Genomic DNA, 27,630 nt, shown 5'->3' on the forward strand with positions numbered 1-27,630 from the left:
TCAAGTGTGTTTTTAGAGAGAATGTGTATAATAGAAAGAACAGACTGGAAGAGCCTTTGGAGTCACATGGACCTGTGGGTATTGATTATGACCTTAGAATTTTCTTATGAGTCTTCGCCTCAATACCTGAAAATGCAGATCATGATTCTTACTTTGCAGGGCTGTTAGGTTTTACTGTGATAATATAAGTAGGGCATCTAGCACAGAGCCTGGCACACAGTTGGTATTTGATAAACAGTAGTGGTGGGAGAGTGGTTGCTGTGCCAAGTACTTATTAAATGCTATTATTACTATGATTACCATTTTCATTATTGTCTAACTTTATTGCTTATTTACTTATATGTGAGTAATGCATTTGCCATTGTCTCACTTGGTATTCAAAACAATCCTGAGAAGAGGGGAATCAAGGTTGAGATTATCTTCAATGTATTAATGAAGAGACTGAGGCTCAGAGAGCTTGTGATTGGTCAAGGTCAGTAAGTGACAGGTCCTGAGCTTAAGTTCTCAGATCTCAAGTCTAGTTCTTTTTCTGTTATAGGAATGCTATATCCTAGCCTATATAGGTGGGGTCTGATAGATGAAGGACACAGCCTAGCCCATAGTTAGTAGCTATTGAAAAGGGCTCCCGGCCGGGCACAATGGCTCACGCCTGTAATCCCAGCACTTTGGGAGGCCGAGGCAGGCAGATTATGAGGTCAGGAGTTCGAGACCAGCCTGGCCAACATGGTGAAACCCTGTTTCTACTAAAAATACCAAAATTAGCCAGGCGTGATGGCGGATCCCTGTAATCCCAGCTACACGGGAGGCTGAGGCAGGAGAATCGCTTGAACCCGGGAGGCGGAGGTTGCTGTGAGCAGATTGCCATTGCACTCCAGCCTAGGCAACAGAGCAAGACTCTGTCTCAAAAGGAAAAGAAAAAAGAAAAGGACTCCCATGTCCTGCCCCAGCCTCCGTGTTAGCCTCTTTATGCCTCTCCTTCCTTGCTGCTGCCAGCAGTGACCACTGTGAGGTTCATAAGCAGTGTCCCATCCTCCAAGATGGCATGAGTAACTCAAAAGACATTCTTCTGGCTCCAGTCCTTAATGTGTGTTATAAGGGCTAACTATACTTAATATCTTTAGATCAACATGTTGCTTTTCAAACGTTAGGAAAAACTAATGCTCAGCTGTTATAGACAGCTGCCACCAGACCAGAAGCCTGACCTAACAGGAAACTCCACTCCAAAGCAATTTTTCCTTACTTGAGGTAGGGAATGGAGGTGGTCAGATTTTTTTACGGAATTACTTCTATTCTTAATGATTAACTTGGTCTCTGCAAAAGACTGTCCATTCTTGACTTGAAGAAATAATAGAGTCAGGGATTTGTCACATAAAAGTTTGAATCATTCCTTCTTTATACTTCTTGCTGCTTCTAGAAAGACAACTTCGTTCTATTAGATGTTCGTGTTCTTGTCCACTAAGCAGGAAAAAGGCAAAATATCTCTAGAGAATGAACACTTAGAAAATAATTTAAAGTATACTCCTATGGTATAGAGGAGCCCATTGCCATTTTTTTGTTGTTTTTATTTAAAAACAAAGTACTTACCAACCTATTGACTTCCCGCTTGCCCTCTTCCTTTCTGCAGACATTTCTTGAGCACCAACTCTATGTGTGTAAAGGCTTGTGTTTGGCATTGGGGTTCTGGGCTTTCAGTCAAGCCCTCAAACTTCTTGATACCCTACCCCTAACTAATCATTATACATGATAGCAAGTTGTAAGTTCCATAAAAGAGGGATAAATATGATCTTATAGGGCTTTAAAGAAGGGAAAAGGCATATTGGGTTTGGAGAATGAAGTTTCCTTTGGCTTGATACAAAGCTTAAGTAGCTTTTGAATATATGGAAATGATACAGGCTGTTCCAGATGAAGAGAAGATTGTGAACAAAGAAAGGGGAACTAGATACCAGGGAGAACATGGAGTGTTCTCCATGAACACTCCTCTGTGAAGGAATAGAGTTGGAGGTAAAGTAGGGGCCAGATCATGAGAACTTTGAATGTCGTACTGAGAAACATTTCTAGGCAACCAGGAGCCATGTAAGTTTTTGAACAAGGTTATCAAATGTGTACTGTGGGGGAAAATTAATCTGGCTACATGTACAGGATAACTTGGCATCCCTTTTGAGGGTTCTAATCCTGATTTTGCTGTTGAATGGCTATGTATGCAAGTCACATCCTCTCTGAAACACAGTTTCCCCATCTGTTGAATCATTAGTAATATTTAGCACACAAGGTGTCTTTGAAGATTAAATGAAATAACAAATTTGAGAACACCTTATAATAGTACCTTACATATAGAAGGAATTGATACCAAGTACCTTAGAAACTAAAGTATACCTTATATTCATGTTGTCTGGAAATTTGTTTTTATTTCTGTAGATAGAGCTCTCATCCTCCTTTTCTATTCTTTCTTGACCTGGTCAACTCTGATTTATCTTTCTACACCAGGTTCAGAAAGTCACTTCTCCCTTTATGAAGTCCCTATACTTGGCCAGATTGAAAGAGTTCTTGGCTTTTGCCATATTTTGTGTTTTGCTAGCATTTTGTATGAACCTCTGTTATAGCATCTCTTTTCTGTTGTGACTTTTTAAAAGTATTTTTCTACACCAAAGTTTGATTCTGAAACTTTGGTGTATATCACAGTGACCTGGAGGACTTATTACATCACATAGTTTCTGATTTAGTAGATTTGGGGTGAGACCCCAGGTTTTTATTTCCAACAAGCTCCCAGATGATGGTAATGCTGGCTTGAGACCTCACTTTGAAGACCACTGGTCTACCTAGACAAATTGTGAATTACTCGAGGGCTAAGACTGTATCTTACTCATCTTTGTTTCCTGAGTACTTAAGGTCTGGTACTTAGTAGGTGCTCAATAAATGGGAATGACTATGGTTGCACATTGAATATACTCTGATTTCAGGTGGCCATTAAGCAGATGAATCTTCAGCAGCAGCCCAAGAAAGAGCTGATTATTAATGAGATCCTGGTCATGAGGGAAAACAAGAACCCAAACATTGTGAATTACTTGGACAGGTATGGAGTGGTGGGTCCCATCAGAGGGATAGGGCCTTTGGGACTGATTGGTGGACTGTCAGAGAAGAGGGCAGTGCCAGCACTCAGAACTGCCTCCATTTAAGAGTCTTCTGTGATGCTGAGCTCTCTGTAGGTGACCCTGTGTAATGCTAGACACCTTTATTGCTGGGAAATCCTTCTGTATTAGGCTGAACTCTACCACCGTGTAGCTTGTAACAGTTGATCCTATTACTGTTTGTTTTGCCTAAGGGAAACCTACCAGCCCATCTGCCTGAGTCAAACATCTAGGTCCTTAACTCATTTTATATCCCAAATCTTTCCTTATTCTGCTCATCCTCCTGCATAACTCCTTGTTTGTTTATGTTCTCTTAAAATGCAATGTGCAGAACTAGATGTTTCATTTGAGATCTGACCACTACAGAGAGAGTGGGACTCTTTCTAAACTCAACACAGCTTAATGATTTCATTCTTGTTTTATCTTTTAGGGCGTGTGCTTTGACTCCTAGTAAGTTTGCAGTCAACTAAAATTTCTGATTTTTTTTTTTTACATAGCTTGCATTAAACTGGAAATACAGAACTTTTTCACTATCTTCATTAAGTCTCATTTTTATTGTTTTAGCCCATCATTCCAGCTCATGAAAATTGTTTTTCAAAATAGTAAGAGTGGTTGTATATAATATTTGTATTGTGCTTTATTTTGTACTAAGCACTTTCATGAACAGTATCTCATTGTGAGATAGGGTTTTTTATCCATATTTTACAGATGAGGAAACTGAGGTTTATAGATGTTAATAACTTGTCCAAGAGTAGTAAGCCATAAAACAGCAAAGCAGTGTTTTGAATTTGAATATTCCTAGCACCAATATCAATGCCCTTTCTATTATATCAGGTTCTTTTCTCCGATACCTGAACAAAAAAAAAGTTAAGCTTCTTGCCCAGGGTTCAGAGACATCATAGGTGGAGGTGAAATTGGGCTATATCTTGGGCTCTAATTTCTTTACCTCTTATATTGCATGACCAGCTACCTCTTCCTGTTACTGGTAGATTTCATAAGGGTGCCTTCTTATTCTGCATCTAAAACACTAGTAAGCTTCAGTTTCCTTAAAGAGGAAAAGAGTTGAACTTTGACATTCCCAACACTGTAAAGAATAAACCCTTTTTCTTTGAGATGGTTATGTCTCCTTATCGTGGGTCCTGACTGGCTCTGAAGAATCCTCTGAAAGTTAGTACCTTATCATCTCTTTCAGAACTTATTATACAGAGAATATAGCTCGTGCAAACTACTGAAGGCGACAGGGGTTTTAGATTTTGGCTCAGGATATGGAAAAATGAAAGCTGTCAGTAAGGGTATGGCCTGTCTCACAAAATGGTGAGTTACCCATCAGTGGATGCATCTAAATGATAAGACCATGTTATTGAAGGAATTTGTGTTCTGGGAGTAGGATTAAGAGACTTATAGATTTGTTTATTAATCATACCTTTACTGGTATTCCCAGAGGCTTTTACTCTGGAAATCAGAAGTAAATAATGCTATCTTTGCCCTCAAATAGTTCCTGGTCTGGTATAGAAAAAAGTACACTTTGTAAGATCATAGAAGAAGATCTTAACCTGAGCATTCAGTGAAGGTGTTGCAAATGAGGGTCTGTGGTTTTTGTGAGATGTCCCAGAGGGAACTCCATCACATATGGATGAACTCATGGGCAGAACCCTCATGATGTAATCACCTTCCAAAGCCCCACCTCCTAATAACATTAGTGATTAGAGTTTCAACATATAACTTGTGAGGGACACAAACATTCAGACCATAGCAGTTCAAATCTCCATAGTCTTCTCTCTCAAAAGAGATTGTTGAAGAAACACTTAGTCTGTCATGTTTATTTGTCATGGACATTTAAAAATTATAAATCAGAACACAAAGTTTTATGGAAAGAGCAGTCGATTAGTAGTCAAAAAAATAGGATTCAAATCTTACCCTTTGCTTTAGTGCATTTGTTAAAATCTTCCAACAGTCTCCACATCTGTCCAGCAGTGTTCCCAATAACAGGATGAAGATAAGATGATACCACACAGTTCAAGCCAGTGCAAGAAATGTTTTTTTTCCAATCCAGCGTCTTTGTCCAAGACTGGCAGAAGACTTTAGGGCTCTAGGCTCACCTTGTTTTTATTTGTCCAGTTCTATAGTAAGGAAACATTGACCAGATAGGCTAAGTGACCTTTTTATTTATCATGTAATAGGGTTGAGTGATCCAACCCCTGAGTGAAGCTATCACTTCTAACTCATGTGAGCCCACAATCTCTCCAGGGATACCTTACTAAATGGTAGCCTTGGCTTATCAGATGGCTTTGGCTCTGTAAGCCCTTGCTAAATTCATTCCATTCTTGAATCACAGACAGTCAAAGTAGAGGTCAATTGTCAGCATAATGACTATGTATACAACACTTTGCAGCTTTTAAGGGACTCATAAACATTATTTCATTTAATATTTATAGTTATCTTTTATTTCATTCATTGATTTATTTAGTAAATATTGGCATTTGCTGTGCTGGACTCTGGGGATAGAGTCTTAAACAAGACCCAATACTTGGTCTCATAGATCTCAGATCTGGTAGGACTCTCTGGGAGGGTTAGTAGCTCTCTCTTCTTTGGGTAACATGGACTCTAAATCCTATCATTGCAAAATGTTTGGATGCTTCTAGAGGTGCGGGAATCATGTCAGTCTTTCTAATTTTAGAATGTCTTCCTTTGTGTTGTGATGAAATGCAATTTTATTGTATCACTTTAAGCTAGTGATCTTAGTTCTGCCCTTTGGGGTTTCACAGAATATGTATGCTTGGTTTTCTCCAAGAGCATCCTTGAGAAATTCAGTTAGTGATTTTGTCCCCCAGATTCTGCTTTTCCCCAAAGTAAAGAACCTTTTACTTTACTTTGTGCTAAGACGTAGTTTCACTCTGGGTATATGCTTAGCCTTTGAAACCCAGTGCCATGGCTTAGAGTACTCTGATTGTTCCCTCTCACCCTTTATCTGTATTCCTGCAGTTACCTCGTGGGAGATGAGCTATGGGTTGTTATGGAATACTTGGCTGGAGGCTCCTTGACAGACGTAGTGACAGAAACATGCATGGATGAAGGCCAGATTGCAGCTGTGTGCCGTGAGGTAAGGCCAAGGGCCAAGCAGTCTTGGGTAGAAAGCTGCCTCCGTATTCCTGTCTCCTGAAGTTCCCTACCCAGTGAGATCTCAGTCTGGGCTCTGTGGAATTGGTAGAAATTACTGCTGACACTCCTATCATTCCTGTATTGTACGTGTGTTTGTCATTTCTATCACCATGATTTTTTTTCTTTAAAGATAACTTTATTCTACCCAATGTAGAAAAATTATAAAGTACTAGATAGTATATATTGTAAAAAGTCACTCGTAATTCCAGTCTTAAAGATAACCACTCTAAGCACATTATTATATATTCCTTTATCTCTTTTATCTGGGCATATATTTTAATCATTTTTATTCTGCTTTCTTGCTTTATTTATGTGCTATAAGGAAAATAAAGCAGAGTAAGAAGGTAGTGATGGAGGAAGTTCTATTTTAGACAGGATAGTCAGGGAAGGTTTTGCTATGGATTTGAGTAAACATCTGAATGATATATAAAAGCAAGCCAGCAAAAATCTAGGGTAAAATGCTTCCAGAAAAAAAAAAAAAAAAGCTCAAATAGATATTCCCTTTCTCCTCATTGCTATTAAATGTCTAGAATCGATAATATGCTGATGTAAGAAGAAAAAAAGCCCTCCAGAAGGCCTGGACAGTGTCCTCAGGGAATAACCACATTTCATTTCCATTAGAGCAAGAAGATAAAGGGAATATTCAGAGACGTTGAAGATATTGGGTGTTTTGCTGATGACAGACTGGAACTTTCTGGTGGCCCAGTAATGCAAAAGTAATTGCAGTTTTTGCCATTACTTAAAAAAAAAAAAAATGCCAAAAACCACAATTGCTTTTGCACCAACATAATAGAAAAGTTAGGAAATTAGGGGAAGCATAGAAAATGAGATGAGGTTCAGAATTTTGTGGGGATGAGTATAATAGTGTGATTGGGGTTTGATGGTGCAAGATCTGAAGGCATACTGCTGAAATTATGTAGTTACATATTTAATCAGTGTTAGGAAAAATAAAATGTGAAATCAGTACTGCCCTAGAAAATATGGTCCCCTTTGCAAACAACTTTGGGATCTAGAATATTCACAAGTAATTGGAATTAATTAATGGAATTAACACCAGGCTGGGATTCTTAGGGGGTCTGACTTTTTTTCCTTGTTCCACTACTAATGCAGTATTTCTTAACCTTCTTTTCATTGTCTCCTTCTTAAGGAGCCTTTTTCCTAATCATACTCCCTGCCATGAAATTTTAATATCACAGATACATAGGTCAACTGTTTACATACTCTGGCCCTTTGGAGCGTCATAAACCATTGTAATACCTAAGATTTTTTTCACCCCACCTGCTTACCCTCAGGAACCAAGTTTCACTAGTGGAGAATACATACATACGTATACTTTGGGAAATCATTTTGCCTCATTATTAATCTATAAAATGGAAATTGCAACATTCACACTGTATATACCTTAGGGGTGCTATATGGATGAAAAAGCACTTGGAAAAAAATGTTAATGTTGTATAATAGATGGTATTACTATTCTTCAGTTCTAATAGAGATCATCTCCTTTTTAAAACATCTTTACTGAGATATAATTCACCCATTTAGAGTATATAATTCACTAGCTTTTAGTATATTCATAGAGTTGTACAACCACCATCATAATGAATTTTAGATGCTTTTTATCACTCCAAAGAGGAAATTAATATCCATTAACAGTCACTCCCCATGTCTCCTGCCCTGACTCTCCCAGCCCTCTGTAACCGCTAATCTATTTTCTACCTCTGTAGTTTCCCTGTACTGGGCATTTTATATAAATGGAATCATGTAATATTTGTTCTTTTGTAATTGGCTTATTTTACTTAGCTAGCATTGTGTTTCAAAGAATCATCCATTTTGTAGCATGTATCAGTACCTCATTCCTTTTTATTGCCAAGTAATAGAATGGACATTTGAGTTGTTTCTGTTTTCGGCTGTTATAAAAAATAAAAAATTACTCTATGAACACTTATATACCAGTTTTTGTATGGAGGTATGTTCTCATTCTCATGGGTATATAACTACAGGTGGATTGCTGGTCATATGACAACTCTGTACTCAACTTTTGAGGAACTGCCAAACCATTTCTGTAGTAGCTGTACTGTTTTACACTCCTGCCAGCAATGTATGAGGTTCCAATTTCTCAAGATCATTCTTTTTCATCATAATTTCTGACATCCTGAGATGTCTCCACCCTTGTAAGAAGAGCAGCTCTTACATTTTCGGGGAAAACCCAATTCTGGATATTGTTTTATTCTTAATTTAGCCATTGGTATATTCTTAGAAAGTGAAGTATTAGGTTAGGACCATTTAAATAGTATTTTCCTGTTCACTTATATCTTTAGTGTTTTTTAATTGGTAGAAGTTTCTAAAAAATTAGTTTTGGATCAATGAAAGCAAATTATTGATTTAGTAGAAAAGCTGAGATGATCTCATCTGATTCCCACATTTTATAGATGGGAGTCCAGAATTATATAGTTAGTGGGGTAGCAACAGAACCAGGCATTTTAATTGTACCATTGTGTCTCTTTGTTATTCATTCTGCCTGTGTACCATAGGTGTTTTCCAAGGTTCTTCTCTTTCTCTTATACCCTTTGCCAGGTTCAACCATTTCTATAACTTAAACAAAAATCATCTCTTCCCAAATGACTTGTAAATATTTACCTCTGTATGGAAACTAAGAGTTATAAATTCAGTTGCCTACTGGACATTTGTCTTCAGATGTCAAATTCAGCATATCCGAAATAGTATAAAATATCTCCTCACCAAAATAAGATTATTCTGCTAACTTACTGCTTCTAGTATCACTTCCATATGTCTGCTTCCTCAAATATGACCCTTATTTGTTGTTTTCCTCCAGTCTGTCATTATAAGATCCTTTCCATTTTTCTTCAGTAATTTCTCTTGGGCCTTAGGTTCTTTACCAAGGATCTAATTAAAAAAAAAAAAAAAATACATTGGAGGAACTCCTTTACTTAAAAAACTATTTTAAGGTGAAAGGCAGCATGGAGTGTTAAAAGAATGTTTAGCTGGGAGATGGAAGACTTGGTTCTAGATCTGGCTCTGCGAGTGCTTTGGGGCAAGTCCTTTTACTCGTTGGGGCCTTACTTCCTTTATTTTAAAGTGAAGAGGTTGAATTAGTTGATTTTCTATTAAGTCTTCTGTATTATATGTATGTCCTTTCTTTCTCCCCCTGCCCACACCACTTCAATAGTGTCTGCAGGCTCTGGAGTTTTTGCATTCGAACCAGGTCATTCACAGAGACATCAAGAGTGACAATATTCTGTTGGGAATGGATGGCTCTGTCAAGCTAAGTAAGTAGGAGCCTTAGGAATGATAATACTTCTCTCCCTGTGGGGCCCTGTCTCCTGTGAGATGGTCATCATATAATAGTAACTACGACTCTCACCAAAGGGTCTTTATTATTTCATGGGATATGAGGGCTGTTTTATATTCTTCTATATTAATCATAGGATATCATTTCATTATTTTTTCATTCATGTATACATTTAACAACAACCACAAAAAACTTGGCTGAATGCTTACTCTGTGCTAGGTCCTGTGATGGTCACTGAGAGTACATTTTCCCTGCCTTCTCAATCTAGTATGGAAGACATTTAATAGATAATTAGAAAAAAGGGTTTTGCGTAATTTCTTTCATTCAGTTATTCAGCAAACTTTTATTGAATTTCTAGTACATGCCAATCCTTCTAGGGATATGAGGACAAGTAAGAAGATATAATCCGTACTCTCAAAGACTTCCTAATATTAAATAAATTTATAATTGCAATATAATGTGAAAACCACAGCAAGCAGAACATTTTGTTCAAAGGTGTAAAGACCAGTAGACCAGAAAAACAGGCTATGTTATGGGTGGATGGGCAGTTTATGGAAGGATTGCTAGCAGCCCTGGGCCTGGGGCATAAAAACAGGGCCATGCTTAGTCATAGGTGATTGGGGTTTAAATCAAGGACTCGTGCCCAAGAAATAAGGCAAGGACCTCGTTGCCATATTTGAGAATGTGAGAATGGTTTTTCAAGAACAAAGCAGAATTGGGACAAGCAATCAAGACCAAAATGGGCAGCTTGGACTTTAACACTAAGTCCCCTGGTTTGAGGAGAGATAGGAGGCCAGAGATGGTGTTTCTTATATTCCTCCTATTTCTCTTCAGGGTTCAATAGGAAATAGGCTAGGAGCTAGACATGAAGGTGGCAGTCAAGTGACTTTGGAGAGACAAAGGATAGCAGAGCTGGAAGCCAGGCAGATCTTGTCACCTATGTGTAGGCACACAGTCAACACTTACTGAAGTGAGTGTATATCCTAAATGTATGTTCTTTCTCTTATTTTTCTTTTCTAGCTGATTTTGGATTCTGTGCACAGATAACCCCAGAGCAGAGCAAACGGAGCACCATGGTGGGAACCCCATACTGGATGGCACCAGAGGTTGTGACACGAAAGGCCTATGGGCCCAAGGTTGACATCTGGTCCCTGGGCATCATGGCCATCGAAATGATTGAAGGGGAGCCTCCATACCTCAATGAAAACCCTCTGAGAGTGAGTGTTACCATTCCTATTTCAATTTATTTGGGCTATTGTCTCTAGTCCCAGGAAATAAGAATCCAGGCTATTCTCTCTGGCTTTCAACCTGGAGATCCCTTTTCTGGATACAACTAGTCACTGTTGAACTTAAAATATAAATGGTCAAAGAAAAGGAATATTAGAAGTCACTCATTCATTTATTCAACAACTATCTGAGTCTCTTTCAAGTGCAAGAAACTATTCTAATGAAAATAAATTAATATGTAGTAACAGATGGTAAATGCTGTGAGAAAAAGCAAAGTAAGGAAGTTAAGAGAGTAATGGAGGAAGAGGTGCGCTATTTTAGAGTAGAGAGGGAAGTTCTCTCTCGTAAGTTATTTTATTCTGCAGAGTTGGGAAGTCATTAGACGGTTTTGAGCGGAGGAGTAATGTGATCTGATTTATGTTTTAAACAGATCATTTTGGCTACTTTTATGGAAAATAGACTGCGAGAGACTGTTGTAATAGTTCAGAGTGGTGGTGTCTTGGTAGGAGTGGAAGTGAGAAGTGGTCAGACTCAGGAAATGTCTTGAAGGACTAGCTGACAGGATGAACTGAATATTAGAGAAAGAGGAATCAGCAATGACTACACAATTTTTGGTCTGAATTGCTGAAAAAATTCAGTTGCCATCTGTTGAAATGGTGAAGAGCATACTTAAGTTGGGTAATTAAGAGTTGGTTTTGAATGTGCTGATTTGAAGTGTTAATTAGACATTTAAGTGGAGCTGGGAGTAGAGTTTGGCTTAAGAGTCTGGAGTTCAAGGGTGAGGGGTCAGGACAATAAACATAAATTTATTAGTAGATAATATATAGTTGGTATTTAAAATCAGAGGTAGATGAGATCACTTACCTAGAGAATGAGTACTGTTAAAGAAAAGAGATTTGAGTACTGAGCTCTAGGTTATTCCACTGTTTACAGGTTGGAGGAACTAGCAAAGTAGACCAAGGAGTGGCCTTTCTAGTGTGAGAGAACAGAGAAGTGTCTTGGAGGTGAAGTGTCCTGGAGATGAATGGAACAGTGTGCTTCCCGAAGGAGGAGGAGGGTAGATGATGTGTCAAATGTGATTGATAGGTTAAGATGAAACTGAGAAATGAACATTGGATTTGCCAATGTAGAGGTTCTTAATGACCTTAACAATCAGTTGTCAGTAGAGAGATGGGGATGAAAGTCTAATTAAATTCATGAAAGTGGAAGAAGAGGACGTCGAGATGGCATGTATAAACAGGTTTTTTTTCTCTTAAAGGAATTTTGCTGGGAAGGGTTACAAAAATGGAACACTATCTTAAAATGGAGTCAAGGGAGGGTTTTTCTAAAAGATGATGTCTGTGTGCTAATGGGAATGATTTAGTGGAGAGGAGGAAAATGGTCATGTACAAAAAGGAAGTGACAACTATAGAAGTGATATCCTTAAGTCGATGAGAGGGGTTCGATCAAGTACTGAAGTAAAGGACATTAGATTAGCATGGACAATTTATCCCTTGTAACAGAGCATATCAACACAGATGCAAATAGGTTGGTAATCTTGGTGTGGGCAAATGTGAAATTTACTCTGATCTCATTTATTCCCACCTCCCAGCCAGTGCAGAAATTTCCTGTGCACTGTTGCTGGTAGTTATCTACATGCTCATGCCATCCTTGGATATCTCTGATTATTGGAAATTGCTTCAGTGCACCAAACTGAAACTACCTTCTGTAGTTTCTATCCTTTGGTCCCAGCTTTGCGTCTGACTCCACATGCAACATATTCTTTCCTGCCTTAGAATGGCCTTGCAGAGATTTGAAGATAATAATTGCTGGGATATGTTGGAAACAAGACAGAGTGATCCTAGACACACACACACACACACACACACACACACACACACACACACATTTTTTTTTTTTTTTGAGACGGAGTCTCACTCTGTCACCCAGGCTAGAGTGCAATGGTGTGATCTCAGCTCACCGCAACTTCCACCTTCCGGGTTCAAGCGATTCTCCTGCCTCAGCCTCCTGAGTAGCTGGGATTACAGGTATCTTCCACCATGCCCAGCTAAGTTTTGTATTTTTAGTAGAGACCAGATTTCGCCATATTGATCAGGTTGGTCTCGATGGTCTCGAACTTCTGACCTCAGGTGATCCACCCACCTCAGCCTCCCAAAGTGCTGGGATTACAGGAGTGAGCCACCACGCCCGGCCCTAGACATATCTTTTTATGTTTCTGTACCTTATCTGTGAAGTGAGGATGATAATTCTTGCCCAGAGTTAATTGTGGCCATTAAATTAGACAGTGCTTATGTAAGTACTCTTTGAATTAAGTGCTGAGTGATTGTAAAGATTTGGTCTTACTGTGTTTTTCTTTACCTTTCCCAGGAGATGCTTCATTTAGGGGACCAGGGTGGCAACAGTTTTCACTTATATTTAATATTCCTCTCCTGCTAGAAGAGATCAGTTCTTGGATGATTGAGGTGAAGGCACCGGGAATAATTTCTGCCAGTAGCTGGGCAGATGTTTAACTCAACAGGCTAAATGGATAATAAACCCTTCAGATGTGTAAGCAAGAATAATAATAAAGCCGGGCATAGTGGCTCACATCTGTAATCCCAGTACTCTGGGAGGTTGAGGCAGGTGGATCACTTGAGTCTAGGAGTTCGAGACCAGCCTGGCCAACATGGTGAAACCCTGTCTCTACTAAAAATACAAAAAGTAGCCGGGTGTAGTGGTGGGCACCTGTAATCCCAGCTACTTGCGAGGCTGAGGCAGGAGAAACGCTTGAAGCCAGGAGGTGGAGGTTGCAGTGAGCCAAGATCTTGCCACTACACTCCAGCCTGGGTGACAGAGCGAGACTCTGTCTCAAAAAGAAAAAAAAAAAAAAGAATAATAATAAACCCTTAGGTCTGTAACATATTTCGTAAGTTTACAAAGTACTTTCAAATACACTATTTTATTTTTACAGACATGTGAGATGGGCATTATCATCATCCCTACTTTACAGATAGGGAAGTTGCACATAGTTTCATGGCCTTTAAATGTTCAACCTGATCCTTAGGTCATACTCTTTCCAGTATATATACACAGCTGCTACTTTGCATCCTAGAGCATAAAGCAGCTGACCATATTTCTAGAATGTGTATATGGAGAACAAGAGAGAGCCTCAGTTGGAGTTCAAGGTGATTCATCATTTTTATTACCAGGCCTTGTACCTCATTGCCACCAATGGGACCCCAGAACTTCAGAACCCAGAGAAGCTGTCAGCTATCTTCCGGGACTTTCTGAACCGCTGTCTTGAGATGGATGTGGAGAAGAGAGGTTCAGCTAAAGAGCTGCTGCAGGTAACTGTCCCTGTGCAGGGAAGCACCTAATTCAGGGAATCATTAAACCAGGCCTTTTTTACTTCATGTTTGTCTGTAAGGTACTAGATATTATAGAACTAGGCTTCTTTTTTACCATTTCCTACCCTCACTCTGTTCCTGCTGCCCTAACTTTTATCCCTGGGCCTTTGCTCATTTATTTTCTTAGCCTCTTTCTCGGCCTGTTAAAACTCTACACGTTCTCCTAGGCTCAGTTTACAATCTATTTTCTGAGCACCTGTTGAGCTTTGCTTGTAGCTTTCTTGGTTGCTTCCTTCCTTCCTTCCTTTCCTTTCTTTCCTTTCTTCTTCCTTTCCCTTTCTTTTCTTTCCTTTTCCTTCCTTTCCCTTTCCTTCCTTCCTTTCCTTCCTTCCTTTCCTTTCCTCTCCCTCTCCCTCCCCCTCCCCCTCCCCTTCCCCCTCTCCTTTACTCTCACCTCCCCACAGGGTCTCACTCTGTCACCTGGGCAGGAGTGTACAATGGGGTGATTTTGTCTCACTGCAGTTTTCCTCTCCTGGGTTCACTCAAGTGATCTTCCCACCTCAGCCTCCCAAGTAGCTGGGACTACAGGTACATGCCACCATACCTGGCTAATTTTTTAAAAAGGTTTTTGTAGAGACAGGGTTTTGCTGTGTTAGCCAGGCTGGTCTCAAATTCCTGGGTTCAGGCGATGTGACCACTTTGGTTTCCCAAAGTGCTGGGACTACAGGCATGAGCCACCATGCCTGGCCTGCTTGTATCTTTCATTAGCACATCCTTTGTTCTGTTTGAATTAGTCTGGCAGAGTTTGTTTGAATCTTGTTGAGAAATGGCTCTCTGACATCCAAATCTTACACAAATTATATTTTTGCTGGGATTAGCTCAAAGGATACATTTTTAGCAAAGGAACATGCGTTTATTTTATTTTATTTATGTTTATTTTTTGAGACAGGATCTCTGTCTGTTGCCCAGGCTGGAGTGCAGTGGTGCAGTCATGGCTCACTGCAGCCCCAACCTCCCCAGGTTCTGCTGATCCTCCCACTTCAGCCTCCAGAGTAGCTGGGACTACAAGCGTGCACCACCATAGCTGCCTAATTTTTATATTTTCTGTAAAGACAGGGTTTTGCCATGTTGCTCAGGCTGGGCTCAAACGATCTGCCCGCTATAGCCTCCCAAAGTGTGGAATTAGAGGCATGGCATGAGCCACCATGCCCATCCATGGAACATAAGTTTAGAAGATAATTAGTGAGTATGGCTTTTGGAGTCTTTACACTTTCTTTGCTGGAAATCCTCAGATAATGGCAATGATACTCTACTTGTTGAGAGTGAGGTTTTGCCAGTTTGTGGAGAAACCCGGAGTTAGGGGTTTACCAGGCCTTTCATACTCCCACCCGCCTAATCCTGATAATTTTACATGGTTGCAAAAATTGCCTTTAGCAGACCACATCATTTGTATTTAACATACATGTTTCAAGTACAATTTCTTATAACAAGTGTTCTTTTATTGTATTGCCCACTAGTGATTTAATAGTAAGTATCATGTGCAACTTTACGAAGGCATGCACTGTCATTTATTTTCGTATTATAAAGCCCAGGAGTGACAGAGCAGGACAGGGCAGGGCAGGACCTAGCATACTGCCCTGTGTTAATTATGAATCTTTCCTACTGGATTATAACCTCTATTTTATTAATCCCTGAGTTTCATGTTTTACCTAGAACCTGACTCAGGATAGGTACTCAAAAAATATTTATTGAATTGAATGAAATTGCTGAAAGAACCTACATTGGAATATCATCCTCTGGAACATATTTATCATCTCTTTGTAATTGAGGTTACTGATTATGGAGTACTGGCCTATTAGATATGAGATCTGGGTTCTGCCAAGTGTAACCCATTAGTCTCTAGTATCTGTTGGGACTAAGTCTCTTAGTACAATGTAGGACCCCTTTTGCTGTTCATGAGAGTTGTATTCTGCAAACTGTAGGCACTGGGAAATGTGTAAATACGATATGCTAAGCCTGTGATTAGTAAAGATACCATTCTTAATTAAGTACCAAATTATAGTTCTTGAAAGGTTAGTGCCCTCTAAAGTTTTCTTCCTGATACAGTAATATAACTAGTAATAAATGCATTATATTGAATCTTTACCATATTTTAGGCACTAAACACTTTATATATTTAGGCACTAAGCACTTTATATATTGTCCTTCACAACAACTCTATGAGTTATAGGTTCTGTTATTCTCATTTTTACAGATGAGGAAACTGAGGTTTCAAGTGTTTAGTAACTTTTCCATGATAGCTGATATGTGGCAGATCCAGGATTTCAGCCTGTTTGGCTCTGAAGTGTGTATGCTCTTGGCCACTGCTCTTACAGGCTAAAAGAGTATCACAACTGGAAAGCCCTTAGGGCTCATCTAGTCTGTTTTGTTTATTAGACAGAGAAGGAAACTGAGTCCTCCCAGTTCGGTGTTGGATCATGCTGCTCTCAACTTAGGGGAATTGTAGAAACATGTGATCTGAGAAAGCTGGCTTTTTAACTTGTTGGTGTACATTGTAATATTGAAAACCATGACTTTGAGAATCGTAAATCATAAAAGCTTCACATCTGTTTCTCCTGTGAGAACACACTTATGGACAAAAATACATAGGATGATATATATTGGAATTCCTATCTTCATGATTTAGCTAGGATCTTTTATTCCTTTCATAGTAATAGTACCTTCTTGTTCTCAGTAGCTCTTTATACTATCTCTGTCCCAATAGAAGTTGAAAAAATTCTCAGCAAAGAATATTGTATATATGTTTCCCTCTCTTTCTGTGTGTGTGTGTGTGTGTGTGTGTGTGTACATATATACAATATGACTAATCAAGGGAATTAGAAGTATGGCAGAAGAATCAGATATGTTCATGTGAGTTGAATAATTATGCTTAGAGGTCAAATTTGGTTCTCAATTTCCTGGTAGCCAGGGCAGAAAAGGAAATGTGATAGTTCCTATATTTTTTATCAAATAGAAGAAATATCCTACATCTTTAAGACACAAAGCTTTTTTACTACTAAATGTTTTTAAAAAAACAAACAAACACCATTTTTGGATAAGAGGCTCTGAGAATTACATAAGGAATTGTTAGGCCAGGCATGGTGGCTCATGCCTGTAATCCCAGCACTTTGGGAGGCTGAGGCTGGTGGATCACTTGAGGTCAGGAGTTCGAGACCAGCCTGGACAGTATGGCGAAACCCCGTCTCTACTAAAAATACAAAAATTAGCCAGGCATGGTGGTGGGTGCCTGTAGTCCCAGCTATTCAGGAGGTTGTGGCAGGAGAATTGCTTGAACCCGGGAGGCGGAGGTTGCAGTGAGCCGACACCATACCACTGCACTCCAGCCTGGGCAACAGAGTGAGACTCTGCCTCAGAAAAAAAAAAAGGGAATTGTTTTCCGTAACAGTTTTACTGAAAATATAGATGCAATTTTCATATATTTTCTCCTAAATAGTCATTAAAGGTTGAAGGTATGGCCCAAAGTACAGTGCAGTGAAAGTGATTTGGGAAAGGACCAAGCTACTGAACTTTTTACTAAATGAATTAGCATTATTGGATTTGAGGATAGAACAATAAATTCCTAGATCAATTCTCCTAAACTGCAGTATTGCAATATACTACTGGGTCATGATCTTTCAATACCTTCCCCAGAGGTAATTATTATTCTGATTATCACCATGGTTTAGGTTTACCTCAGAAGAAATGGAATAAAACAATATGAACTCGCTTGTCTAACTTCTTTCCCTTAACATGTCTGTGAGATTCAACCCATTGTCAGTGTACCAATTACTTATTTTATTGCTGTGTAGTTTTCTGTGTAGTATTATATGAATATAACACTATTCATTTTTCCATTCTCTTGGACATTTGGATTCTTTCTGGTTATTGGCTATTATAAGCAAATCTTCTATGAACATTTCTGTGTATATCTTTTGGTGGCTATACAAACTGTTTTCTTTTGGGAATATACCTAGGATTGTAACTACTAGGGTATAGGTAGATATATGTTTATCTGTAAGTAGATGCTGCCGAACGGTTTTCCAAAGTGGTCTGTTTTAAGATGTCCTTCAATTCGGGGATGATCGGAAGCTTTCCACACAGCACCCTTTACAAACAAGGATGCCCTTATGTCTTGTAACGCTTACTGGGGAAGAATGGTAAATAGTCATGTGTCTTTTGCTATTTTTCTCCCTTCTAGCATCAGTTCCTGAAGATTGCCAAGCCCCTCTCTAGCCTCACTCCACTGATTGCTGCAGCAAAGGAGGCAACAAAGAACAATCACTAAAACCACACCCACCCCAGCCTCATTGTGCCAAGCCTTCTGTGAGATAAATGCACATTTCAGAAATTCCAACTCCTGGTGCCCTCTTCTCCTTGCCTTGCTTCTCCCATTTCCTGATCTAGTGCTCTCAAGACTTTGACCCTTGGAAACCATGTGTCCAGCATTGAAGAGAACGGCAACTGAATGACTAATCAGATGATGGCCACTTCTAAATAAGAAATTTCCTCCCAATTCATGGATATGAGGGTGGTTTGATTAAGAGTTTATATGAATAAATGCTTCTAGTCTTCCATATGGCAAAATCCTCACCTCCTTCATAACCATCCCCTATAATTAATTCTTGACTATATAAATTTATGGTTTGATAATATCAATTTGTAATCAGTTGAGATTTCTTTAGTGCTTGCTTTTCTGTGACCGAACTGCCCAGACACCTCATTTTACTTGAAAACTGGAACAGCTTGGGAATGCCATGGGGTTTGATAATCTGCCAGGGATATGAAGAGGCTCAGCTTCCTGGACCATGACTTTGGCACAGCTGATCCTGACATGGGAGAACAACCACATTTTTCTTTATGTGTGCTTCTAGCAGCTGTTTGGGAGGACCTTGACCCAATAGTGTTCCCATGCTGTTTCTTGTGAAATGCTCTCGGCTATGTAGCAGCTTTTGATTCCCTGCATACCCTAGGCTGCTGCCCCTATCTTGTCCCTTGTTTATAACATTGAGAGGTTTTCTAGGGCACATACTGAGTGGGAGCATTGTTGAGAAGTCAGGGGAAAAAAGGTGACTACTTTTAGAGCAAGGCTGGGCATCAGCACCTGTCCAGCTCTACTTGTGTGATGTTTCAGGAACTCAGCCCCTTTTTCTGCCTGGGGTAAGGAGCTGAAAGATTAACTTGGATCTTCTAATGGTCTAAATCTTTTGGTCACAATGAAGAGTCTCCAGATTAGAGACTGCATGTTAGTTCTGGATGGATTTGGCAGCCTGACATGATACCCTGCCAGCTGTGAGGGGACCCTGTTTTTAAGATGCATGGCCAAGCTCTTTGCCAATGGAAATGCTTACATTGGGCATTGGGGATGTTTGCTACCTCCTGCTATTTTTGTGGTTTTGGTTCTCCCACTATGGTGGGACCCCAGGCCAGCATTGTGACTTGTCATGTCAGCCCTATTGACTACCTTCTCATGCTCTGAGGTACTACTGCCTCTGCAGCATAAATTTCTATGTCCGTCAATAAAAGGAGATGAAAGTATTCTATTGCAGTATGCCTTTTTTCTTTTGTTCTCTCTTTCCTTTTCTAATTTTTTATATGAAATAATGAATAGTTTCTTTCTGAACAATTTCAGAGTGGTAAGTTGCAAATAGGATGCCCCTTTACCACTATATACTTGAATGTGTATTCTTTCTTTTTAACACTTTTATGTTAAATATAAATTAAGAGAAATGGGCCAAAACCATTTGTATTGTTTAAAGAATAATTATAAACACACTTGTATCCATCAAATCAAGAAATGGAACACTGATAATAAGAACCTTCTCTATCTTGTCCTTCCCTTTCTCATTATAGCCCCCACTCAAGAGGTAACCACTTGTCTTGACTTTTATTTAAATAACTTTCTTGCTTTTCTCTATACTTTCATCACATTCAGGTGTGTTCCAATACAAGTAGATTTTAGTTCGGCCAGTTTTTGAACTTTAAATAAACATATCATAATAGATACGTTCTTTTGTGCCTGTTATTGTTTCCACTCAAGATTATGTTTTTAAGATATATGTACCTAGTTTGTGTGTAGCTCTAGTTCATTTATTATTCCGGCTGTAAGCACTTGAGAGGAAAGTTTTAACTTGTCCAAGATGAATTCTCTGAAGACTGGCCTTCCAAAGGAGTTGACTTTCTGCAGAACCCTGTCATAATGGACTACAGCCAACTGCTCAAGGCAGCCATACCTGGTAGAATTCCCAGGTGGCTAATCAGGCCACGGGTCTGTCACATCCTACAGCTACAACCATAAGGCTTGAGCCCCAGCTCTGATCACACCAGAGAAAATGCTACTCAAAGATGGCACAACAGAGCTAGAGGCCACTGTTCTGTTGTGTGGTTTTACTATTGGATCACAGCACCTGATAACTACTAGAGAAGATGTGGTGCTTCTTAGGTATGCAAAATATAATCCCCATGGCTCAGTGCCTGGAGTCCTTCTCTGGAGTATGATATCCGGGCCCTACTACATTTCTTTGCCCCGGAGGGTGATGGACATTAGAGTTTCCACACTCTGGCTAATGTTCTGTAACCACGTTTCCACCAATATAGCAGGCTCTAAAAGGTCTGGAGTGGATACTGCCTTATCAGCTGCCCTTGTCTGCTTCATAATGGCAGCAGTAACTGGGTATTATGGAAACCAACCAAGGAATTAGAGAACCAAGATTCACCTTGGGTGAGAAAATGCCCTCTTCGCACAGGACAGCTGGCCAACCATATTCAAGGACTGGGATTGTGGGTCACTGACTGGTTGCAGAAACAAAACCTGCCAAGCCAAGGAATTTAAGAGTTATATTCCTGAGAATGGAGATCTAGGGGTGGGGGATATCACCCAGGATGGTATTCCAAGGTTGTTTTTTAAGAACCTTAGAGTCATCTATAAGGAGACTTCCACTGCAGGAAAGGCTGGACTACTAGCTTTGATTAAGTTCCTGAGAAGCTTAGATTCACTGTGAACCAGAGACTTGAGGTAGAAGTTAGTGATGATCTCTTCAGGGACAGAATTCTGTGGTTACTAATGACCTTGGAGGAAGCTGTCTCCCAGGAGGGTTCACTGAGAGTAAGGCTGAATCAGTACTGGATGAATTTTAAACTAACAATGTGGAATATGTGCCCTGATGACATGCTCCTTGTGTAAAGAATGGCATATGACCTTACCTGAGCAGAGCCAATCAAATGGGACCCTTCCCTGATGTTCCTCCCTTGCCTGTGAGTGAGGAGCAGCTTGAGATGTCAGTGTTACTAAGGTGTTACTCTTTCCTAAAAAGCAAAGATTAGGAAGGCCTAAAGAGGTGGTCTATGTGAGATACAAAAAGGATATCTAGTACAGTAGTCCCCTCTTAGCCGCTGCTTCACTTTCCGTGGTTTTAGTAACCCACAGAACAATAAGATACTTAGAGAGAGAGACCACATTCACATATGTTTTATTACAATGTATTGTTATAACTGTTCTATTTTATTACTCTTGTTCATCTCTTACTGTGCCTAATATGTTAACCTTTATTATAGGTCTATGTATAGGAAAAAAAAAACATAGTATATACAGGGTTTGGTACTATCCGTGGTTTTAGACACCCATTGGAGGTCTTGAACATATCTCCTGCAGATAAGGGGGGACTACTGTGTAAGGTATTGACTCATGTGATTACAGAGACTTAACTCTTGGGATCTGCTCCACAAGCTTGAGACCCAGCAAAGTTGGTAGCATAGTTTGAAGGCCGGAGAGCCAGGGAGCCAATGGTGTAGATTCCAGTCTGAGTCTGAAGGACTGAGTACAGGAGCTCTGAGGGCAGGAGAAGATCAGTGTCTCAACTCAAAACAGGCAGACAGCAAATTCAACCTTCCTTTTGCCTTTTTGTTCCATTCAGTCCATCAGCAGAAGGGATGATGCCCTTTCATGCTGGGGTGTGCCACCAGCTTTCCTCAGTCCACCAAATCAAATGCACCCCTCTTCTGAACATACCTTCACAGACACAGCCAGAAGTAACAGTTAACCAGCCATCTGGGCATCCCATGTCCCAGTCAAGTTGACTCATAAAATTGTCACCCTTCAGGGCCGGGCGTGGTGGCTGATGCCTGTAATCCGAGCACTTTGGGAGGCTGAGGCAAGAGGATCACAAGGTTAGGAGTTTCAGACCAGCCTGGCCAACATAGTGAAACCCTGTCTCTACTAAAAATACAAAAAAAAAAATTAGCTGGGTATGGTGGCAGGCGCCTGTAATCCCAGCTACTTGGGAGGCTGAGGTCGGAGAATCGCTTGAACCCTGAAGGCAGAGGTTGTAGTGAGCCAAGATCACGCCACTGCACTCCAGCCCAGGCGATGGTGTGAGAATCTGTCTCAAAAAAAAAAAAAAAAAAAAAAAAATTGTCAGCCTTTTTAACTACAATTCTAGGTAAAAGAGATATCCCTTAGGGGAGACCAACTACATTGACAGCTTTTTTTTTTTTTTTTTTTCGAGATCAGGATCTCACTCTGTCGCCCAGGCTGGAGTGCAGTGGTGGGATCTCAGCTCACTGCATCCTCCACTTCCTGGGCTCAAGTGATACTCCCACCTCAGCCCCGCAAGTAGCTGGGACTACAAGTATTAGCTACCACACCCAGCTGATTTTATTTTATTTTATTTATTATTATTATTATTTTTTTTTTTGTAGAGACAGGGTTTCACCATGTTGGGCATACTGATCTCAAACTCCTGAGCTCAAGTGATCCACCCACCTTGGCCTCCCAAAGTGCTAGGATTACAGGCATAAACCACCACACCCGGCCTGAGCTGACAGCTCTTATGCTATGGGGTCATGGCTTTTAGATCAAGGGGTCAAAAGTGATGAGACTGGTGACCCCCAATGTTGTTTTATTGGGGAAAAAATCCCAAAAGGTACAGGAGTGCCTCCATGCAGTTGCTGAAAGGACAGGTAACAATTAGACTGACAGTTTATGGGTGAGATATAGAGAATGCTAGCTGATGGTATAGCCCATCCAGGAGACAGGAGTGATGAGAACCCAAAGATTGTACCCTGATTTTAAGACTGTGATGGTAAACTGGTAAGTTTGATGAGGACTAAGGAATCATTAATGATCACCCCTCTGGATTCTTAGAGTTGTCTGATTCATTAGGTGTTAAGACAGAAGCATTAATTGTCCTGTGAACTTTCCAACACAATTTAGGCTCTGTAGGAATGACTGTTTACTACTAGGATGTTTAGATATCCATTCAGACAGTGGATCATGCCCAGGCGTCTTAACACAACACATTCCTGTATTTTTTACTGCCTGCAGAGTATGAAGGCAAGAGAACCCTGAAACTCTATTCATAGACACTTGCAGCTTGTCTAATTCTATATGTCCTGAACACATTTATTGCCTGCATTAGTTTTATATTGCTACATAACAAATTACCATAAACTTTGTGGCTTAAAACAACACAAATTATCTGATAGTTTCTATAAGTCAGAAGTCTGCACAGCATGGCTGAATTTTCTGCTCAGGGCCTCATCAAACTGAATGAAATCCCCCAGGTGTTGGTTCAGGCTGTGGTTCACGTGGAGCTGGGAGTCTTCTTCCAGGCTCACTGGTTGGTTGTAGAATTCATTTCCTTATAGATGTAGGACTAAGGTCTTATTTTCATGCTAGCTGTCAGCTGGGGACCACTCAGCTCCTAGAGGATGCCTGCAGTTTCTTGCCACATGGCTCCCATAGGTAACTCACAAAATACATGTTTGTTTTCTTCCAGGTCAGCTAGAATATATCTCTCTGACTTTGCTTCTGCAACTAGCCGGAGAAAACTTTTTTTTTCTCCAAGGCCTTTAATATTCACTTAAACAGTTGAGGCACAAGCAGTAATAAAACTACATTTTTTTTTGAGAGAGTCTTGCTCTGTTGCCCAGGCTGGAGTGCAGTGGCACGATCTCGGCTTGCTGCAAGCTCCGCCTCCTGGGTTCACACCATTCTCCTTCCTCAGCCTCCCGAGTAGCTGGACTACTGCCACCACACCCAGCTAATTCTTTTGTATTTTTGGTAGAGACAGGGTTTCACCGTGTTAGCCAGGATGGTCTCGATCTCCTGACTTTGTGATCTGCCCACCTCGGCCTCCCAAAGTGCTGGGATTACAGGCATGAGCCACTGCACCAGGCCCTAAAACTGCATTTTTTGCATTACAAGAAGATTGTGTATGATATGTGCATGATATATCAATTTTCTAATCTCTTCTGCAATGACATTTCATTAACACTCTGGTCCACAGGTTGATTTAATAAAGTCAGAATGGCAGGCAGGAAGTTGGTAAAATAAACTTACTGAGAGGCAAAAGGAACCAAACATTTACTGACTGCCTACTATGCACGCTCCGCTAGGTTTTACACATGTTACATAAATGTGAACCTAAATTCTAGTTATCAGTTAACAGGCCAGCATTGCTACGGCCAGTAAGTCTATGTTTTAAATGTTCTTTCACCTTAAGTACGAATTGTGGAACAAAACAATGGATCTTTGCCCAAAGAAGCATGTCAACTGTTGCACTAATACGTTATTTCCCATTTCCAAAGTTTTTGTTTTTAGTAAGTGTGCAACATTAACACATGGAAACATTCAAGCTGTTTATTACTCCACTGAAATTTGGGATTTTTTCGTTCTCACCTGCTGAGCACCATTTGGCCAGCATCACTACAATGACCTGATTCTATCACCTTGTAAAACTTAAGATGGGAACAGATAGTGTTTGGTGATTCCATTTTTGGGAGAAAAAAGTGCTGATTTTTTCTTTAACTTGGCACAGCTAGCTTTAAAAAGTGGTACCTCATTTTAAAGCACCAAAGTTGTCATTTAAATAAGAAAATGTGCTTGGCTTAATGAGCTATAAAATGAAGATATCACTGCCTTTTCAAGCATTACAGGAAAGCCAGTATGTTCAGAGCCAAGTGATACTCAGCTCATACTGCACTCCAGTTCACAAGGAAATGGTGTTTCTACCCTCCCCAAACCTAAGCTACTTCTCACTCCTCCAGCCAGCCCTCCTTTTTCTGAGCCCATTCTTTCCATGCTGAGCTGTCTGCCCCTTGCTCCCTTTCCCACCCCTGTTCTCTCTCTAACTGCCCCTCTATATACATCTGGGTTGGTGCCTAAGATTTCTTAGCTACCTGGTTAATCACTGACCAATCACCACTACACTGCTTTGGATTTGGGATCCCACTAGTAAAACTAACTGGCATGTTTGTACTTGTCAATCCCCTGCCCCGCCCCCGCCAAAAGCATCCTGTGTCACCAAAAAAGCACTGTTTAAGGGTTCAGGATCACAAACCCTCAAGATACCTGAGAAAGGTCCTGAAATGTGAGTCACCTAGTCTAATAGTAGAGGTTAAGTTCAGAGATGAAATGTGACTTGCTCAAGGCTCTGCAGCTAATCAGAGGCAGAAACTAAACTGTTTCCCTTTCCACTACACCACAAAAACCGGAGGTTAATAACGAGTAAGAAGAGTTTGTAAGTAAACCAAAATCAAATGCCTAGTACATAGGAAAAGTCTCTGGGATCTTTCCACAGAAGTTTAGACAGAATAAAGGCAATCTTTACAATGAGAAATGCTACTCAGTTCAACAGATGCCGCCAAGTACCAAGGATCCTTACTCAATTCTGAAATGGAATCTGTGACTACGGAAAATATGTCACTATTTGAGAATAAGAGGTCCCACCTGCTCCATTCTTTCCAAGTTTTCAGTCACAAGTTGTAACTTACTCTCATCGTTTAACAAGATAAATTAATCAAGTTGAAGTAGGATTTGGTACATTGACGATAAAAGCAAAAGGCTACAAACATTTTTACAAGCAGAACATCCCAGTTACCTTAAAAGTTTCAGATTAATTTACAGAGAAGTGACAGAACCATATAATTTCAGTGAAAATCAACAAGATAGTTATACCATTAAAAAAAGATCAATTCGGCCAGGCGCGGTGGCTCACGCCTATAATCCCAGCACTTTGGTAGGCCGAGGCTGGCAGATCACCTGAGGTCAGGAGTTTGAGATCAGCCTGACCAACATGGAGAAACCCTGTCTCTACTAAAAATACAAAAAATTAGCCGGGCATGGTGGTGCATGCCTGTCATTCCAGCTACTCAGGAGGCTGAGGCAGGAGAATCGCTCGAACCTGGGAGGCGGAGGTTGCGGTGAGCCAAGACCATGCCATTGCACTCCAGCCTGGGCAACAAGAGCAAAACTCTGTCTCAAAAAAAAAAAAGAAAAGAAAAAAAAAATCAACTCGGAAATACTAAGACAAGCATGCAAAATTCAGAATATAAAAAAACGCAAGGCCTGGTTGCCCACATACATTCCTTAGGTTAAGGTGGATTTAAAGATGCTTATCAGAACCCAGTGAATCAGAAGCTGAAAGGGACACTTTGGTGATCAGCAGACACATTCTCTCATGTAAAGAATGGAGGGAAAGTGAGCGCACAGGAACTGTGAATCTCACAAGGCTAGATTAGCGATGTACATAGCTCTAATTCCTGGTGCTATTTGCAACTACATATATTAAAAATACAAGGAGGTAAATACCCAGAACACATTAAGCCCACTGATTTAAACAAAGCATTTCAAGACCGATATACAGAAAGGGAATAAAGTTGTTAATACAGGACAGCAGCACACCTCACATATTTATGTCTAAGAGATTAAATGGAAATAAATGATTGCTCAAAAACTTTAACGCTCAGTTTTCACAAACACAATCAAGTCTGTCACATTTCTGGATTTACAGCAAAATGTACAAGCTAAAAAAGTGTACATTCTTCAGTTTCTCCTATACTTTTTTTTTCCCCCTATTTTCAAAATTGTGCACTGGGTATTTTTAACATAAGCCATGTCATATGTACAGTTTAACTATGTTTCTAGAATAAACAAAATCCATAATATTTCAGTAACTCATAGTGTATTTATAAAATGAAAAGTTCTCTATCAAAATACACTTTTCACTGGGAAAAAAATAGACAAATGGATCTACACAAAGTAAACATTAACTTTGGTAGATTTCAGTGTAGTTCATAACAAGCATATTTGCCCTTATTCCCCCAGAGCTGCTCAACTACCAAGAATTTTAAATATATATGTATATATATACTTTTTTTTTTTTTGAGATGGAGCTCTCACCCTGTCGCCCAGGCTGAAGTGCAATGGCACGATTTCAGCTCACTGCAACCTCCGCCTCCTGGGTTCTACCGATTCTCCTGCCTCAGCCTCCTGAGTAGCTGGGCTTACAGGTGCCTGCCAACACACCCGGCTAATTTTTTGTATCTTCAGTAGAGATGGGGGTTTCACCATGTTGGCCAGGCTGTTCTCGAACTCCTGACCTCGTGAGCCACCTGCCTTGGCCTCCCAAAGTGCTGGGATTACAGGTGTGAGCCACGGTGCCCGGCC

At 40.2% G+C, this 27,630-nt stretch overlaps 1 protein-coding gene across 10 annotated transcripts in view; it reads left to right on the forward strand.

Moving 5' to 3' along the window:
* Positions 1-19,724, forward strand: part of PAK1 (p21 (RAC1) activated kinase 1) — a 150,189-nt gene extending 130,465 nt beyond the window's left edge. For 9 of the 10 annotated variants that reach the window (XM_030917939.1, XM_030917941.1, XM_030917937.1 and 6 more), the window contains 6 exons: positions 2,958-3,070; positions 6,108-6,225; positions 9,472-9,571; positions 10,615-10,811; positions 14,010-14,147; positions 18,385-19,724. In XM_030917939.1, coding sequence (XP_030773799.1) covers positions 2,958-3,070; positions 6,108-6,225; positions 9,472-9,571; positions 10,615-10,811; positions 14,010-14,147; positions 18,385-18,471 — 753 coding nt within the window. In that variant the 3' untranslated portion in view covers positions 18,472-19,724. The remainder of the gene's footprint in view (positions 1-2,957; positions 3,071-6,107; positions 6,226-9,471; positions 9,572-10,614; positions 10,812-14,009; positions 14,148-18,384) is intronic. The other variant, XM_010365786.2, reaches the window with a different exon arrangement.
* Positions 19,725-27,630: the final 7,906 nt, after the last annotated feature.

Source organism: Rhinopithecus roxellana, chromosome 15 (assembly GCF_007565055.1).
Source record: "Rhinopithecus roxellana isolate Shanxi Qingling chromosome 15, ASM756505v1, whole genome shotgun sequence".
Lineage (NCBI taxonomy): Eukaryota > Metazoa > Chordata > Mammalia > Primates > Cercopithecidae > Rhinopithecus > Rhinopithecus roxellana.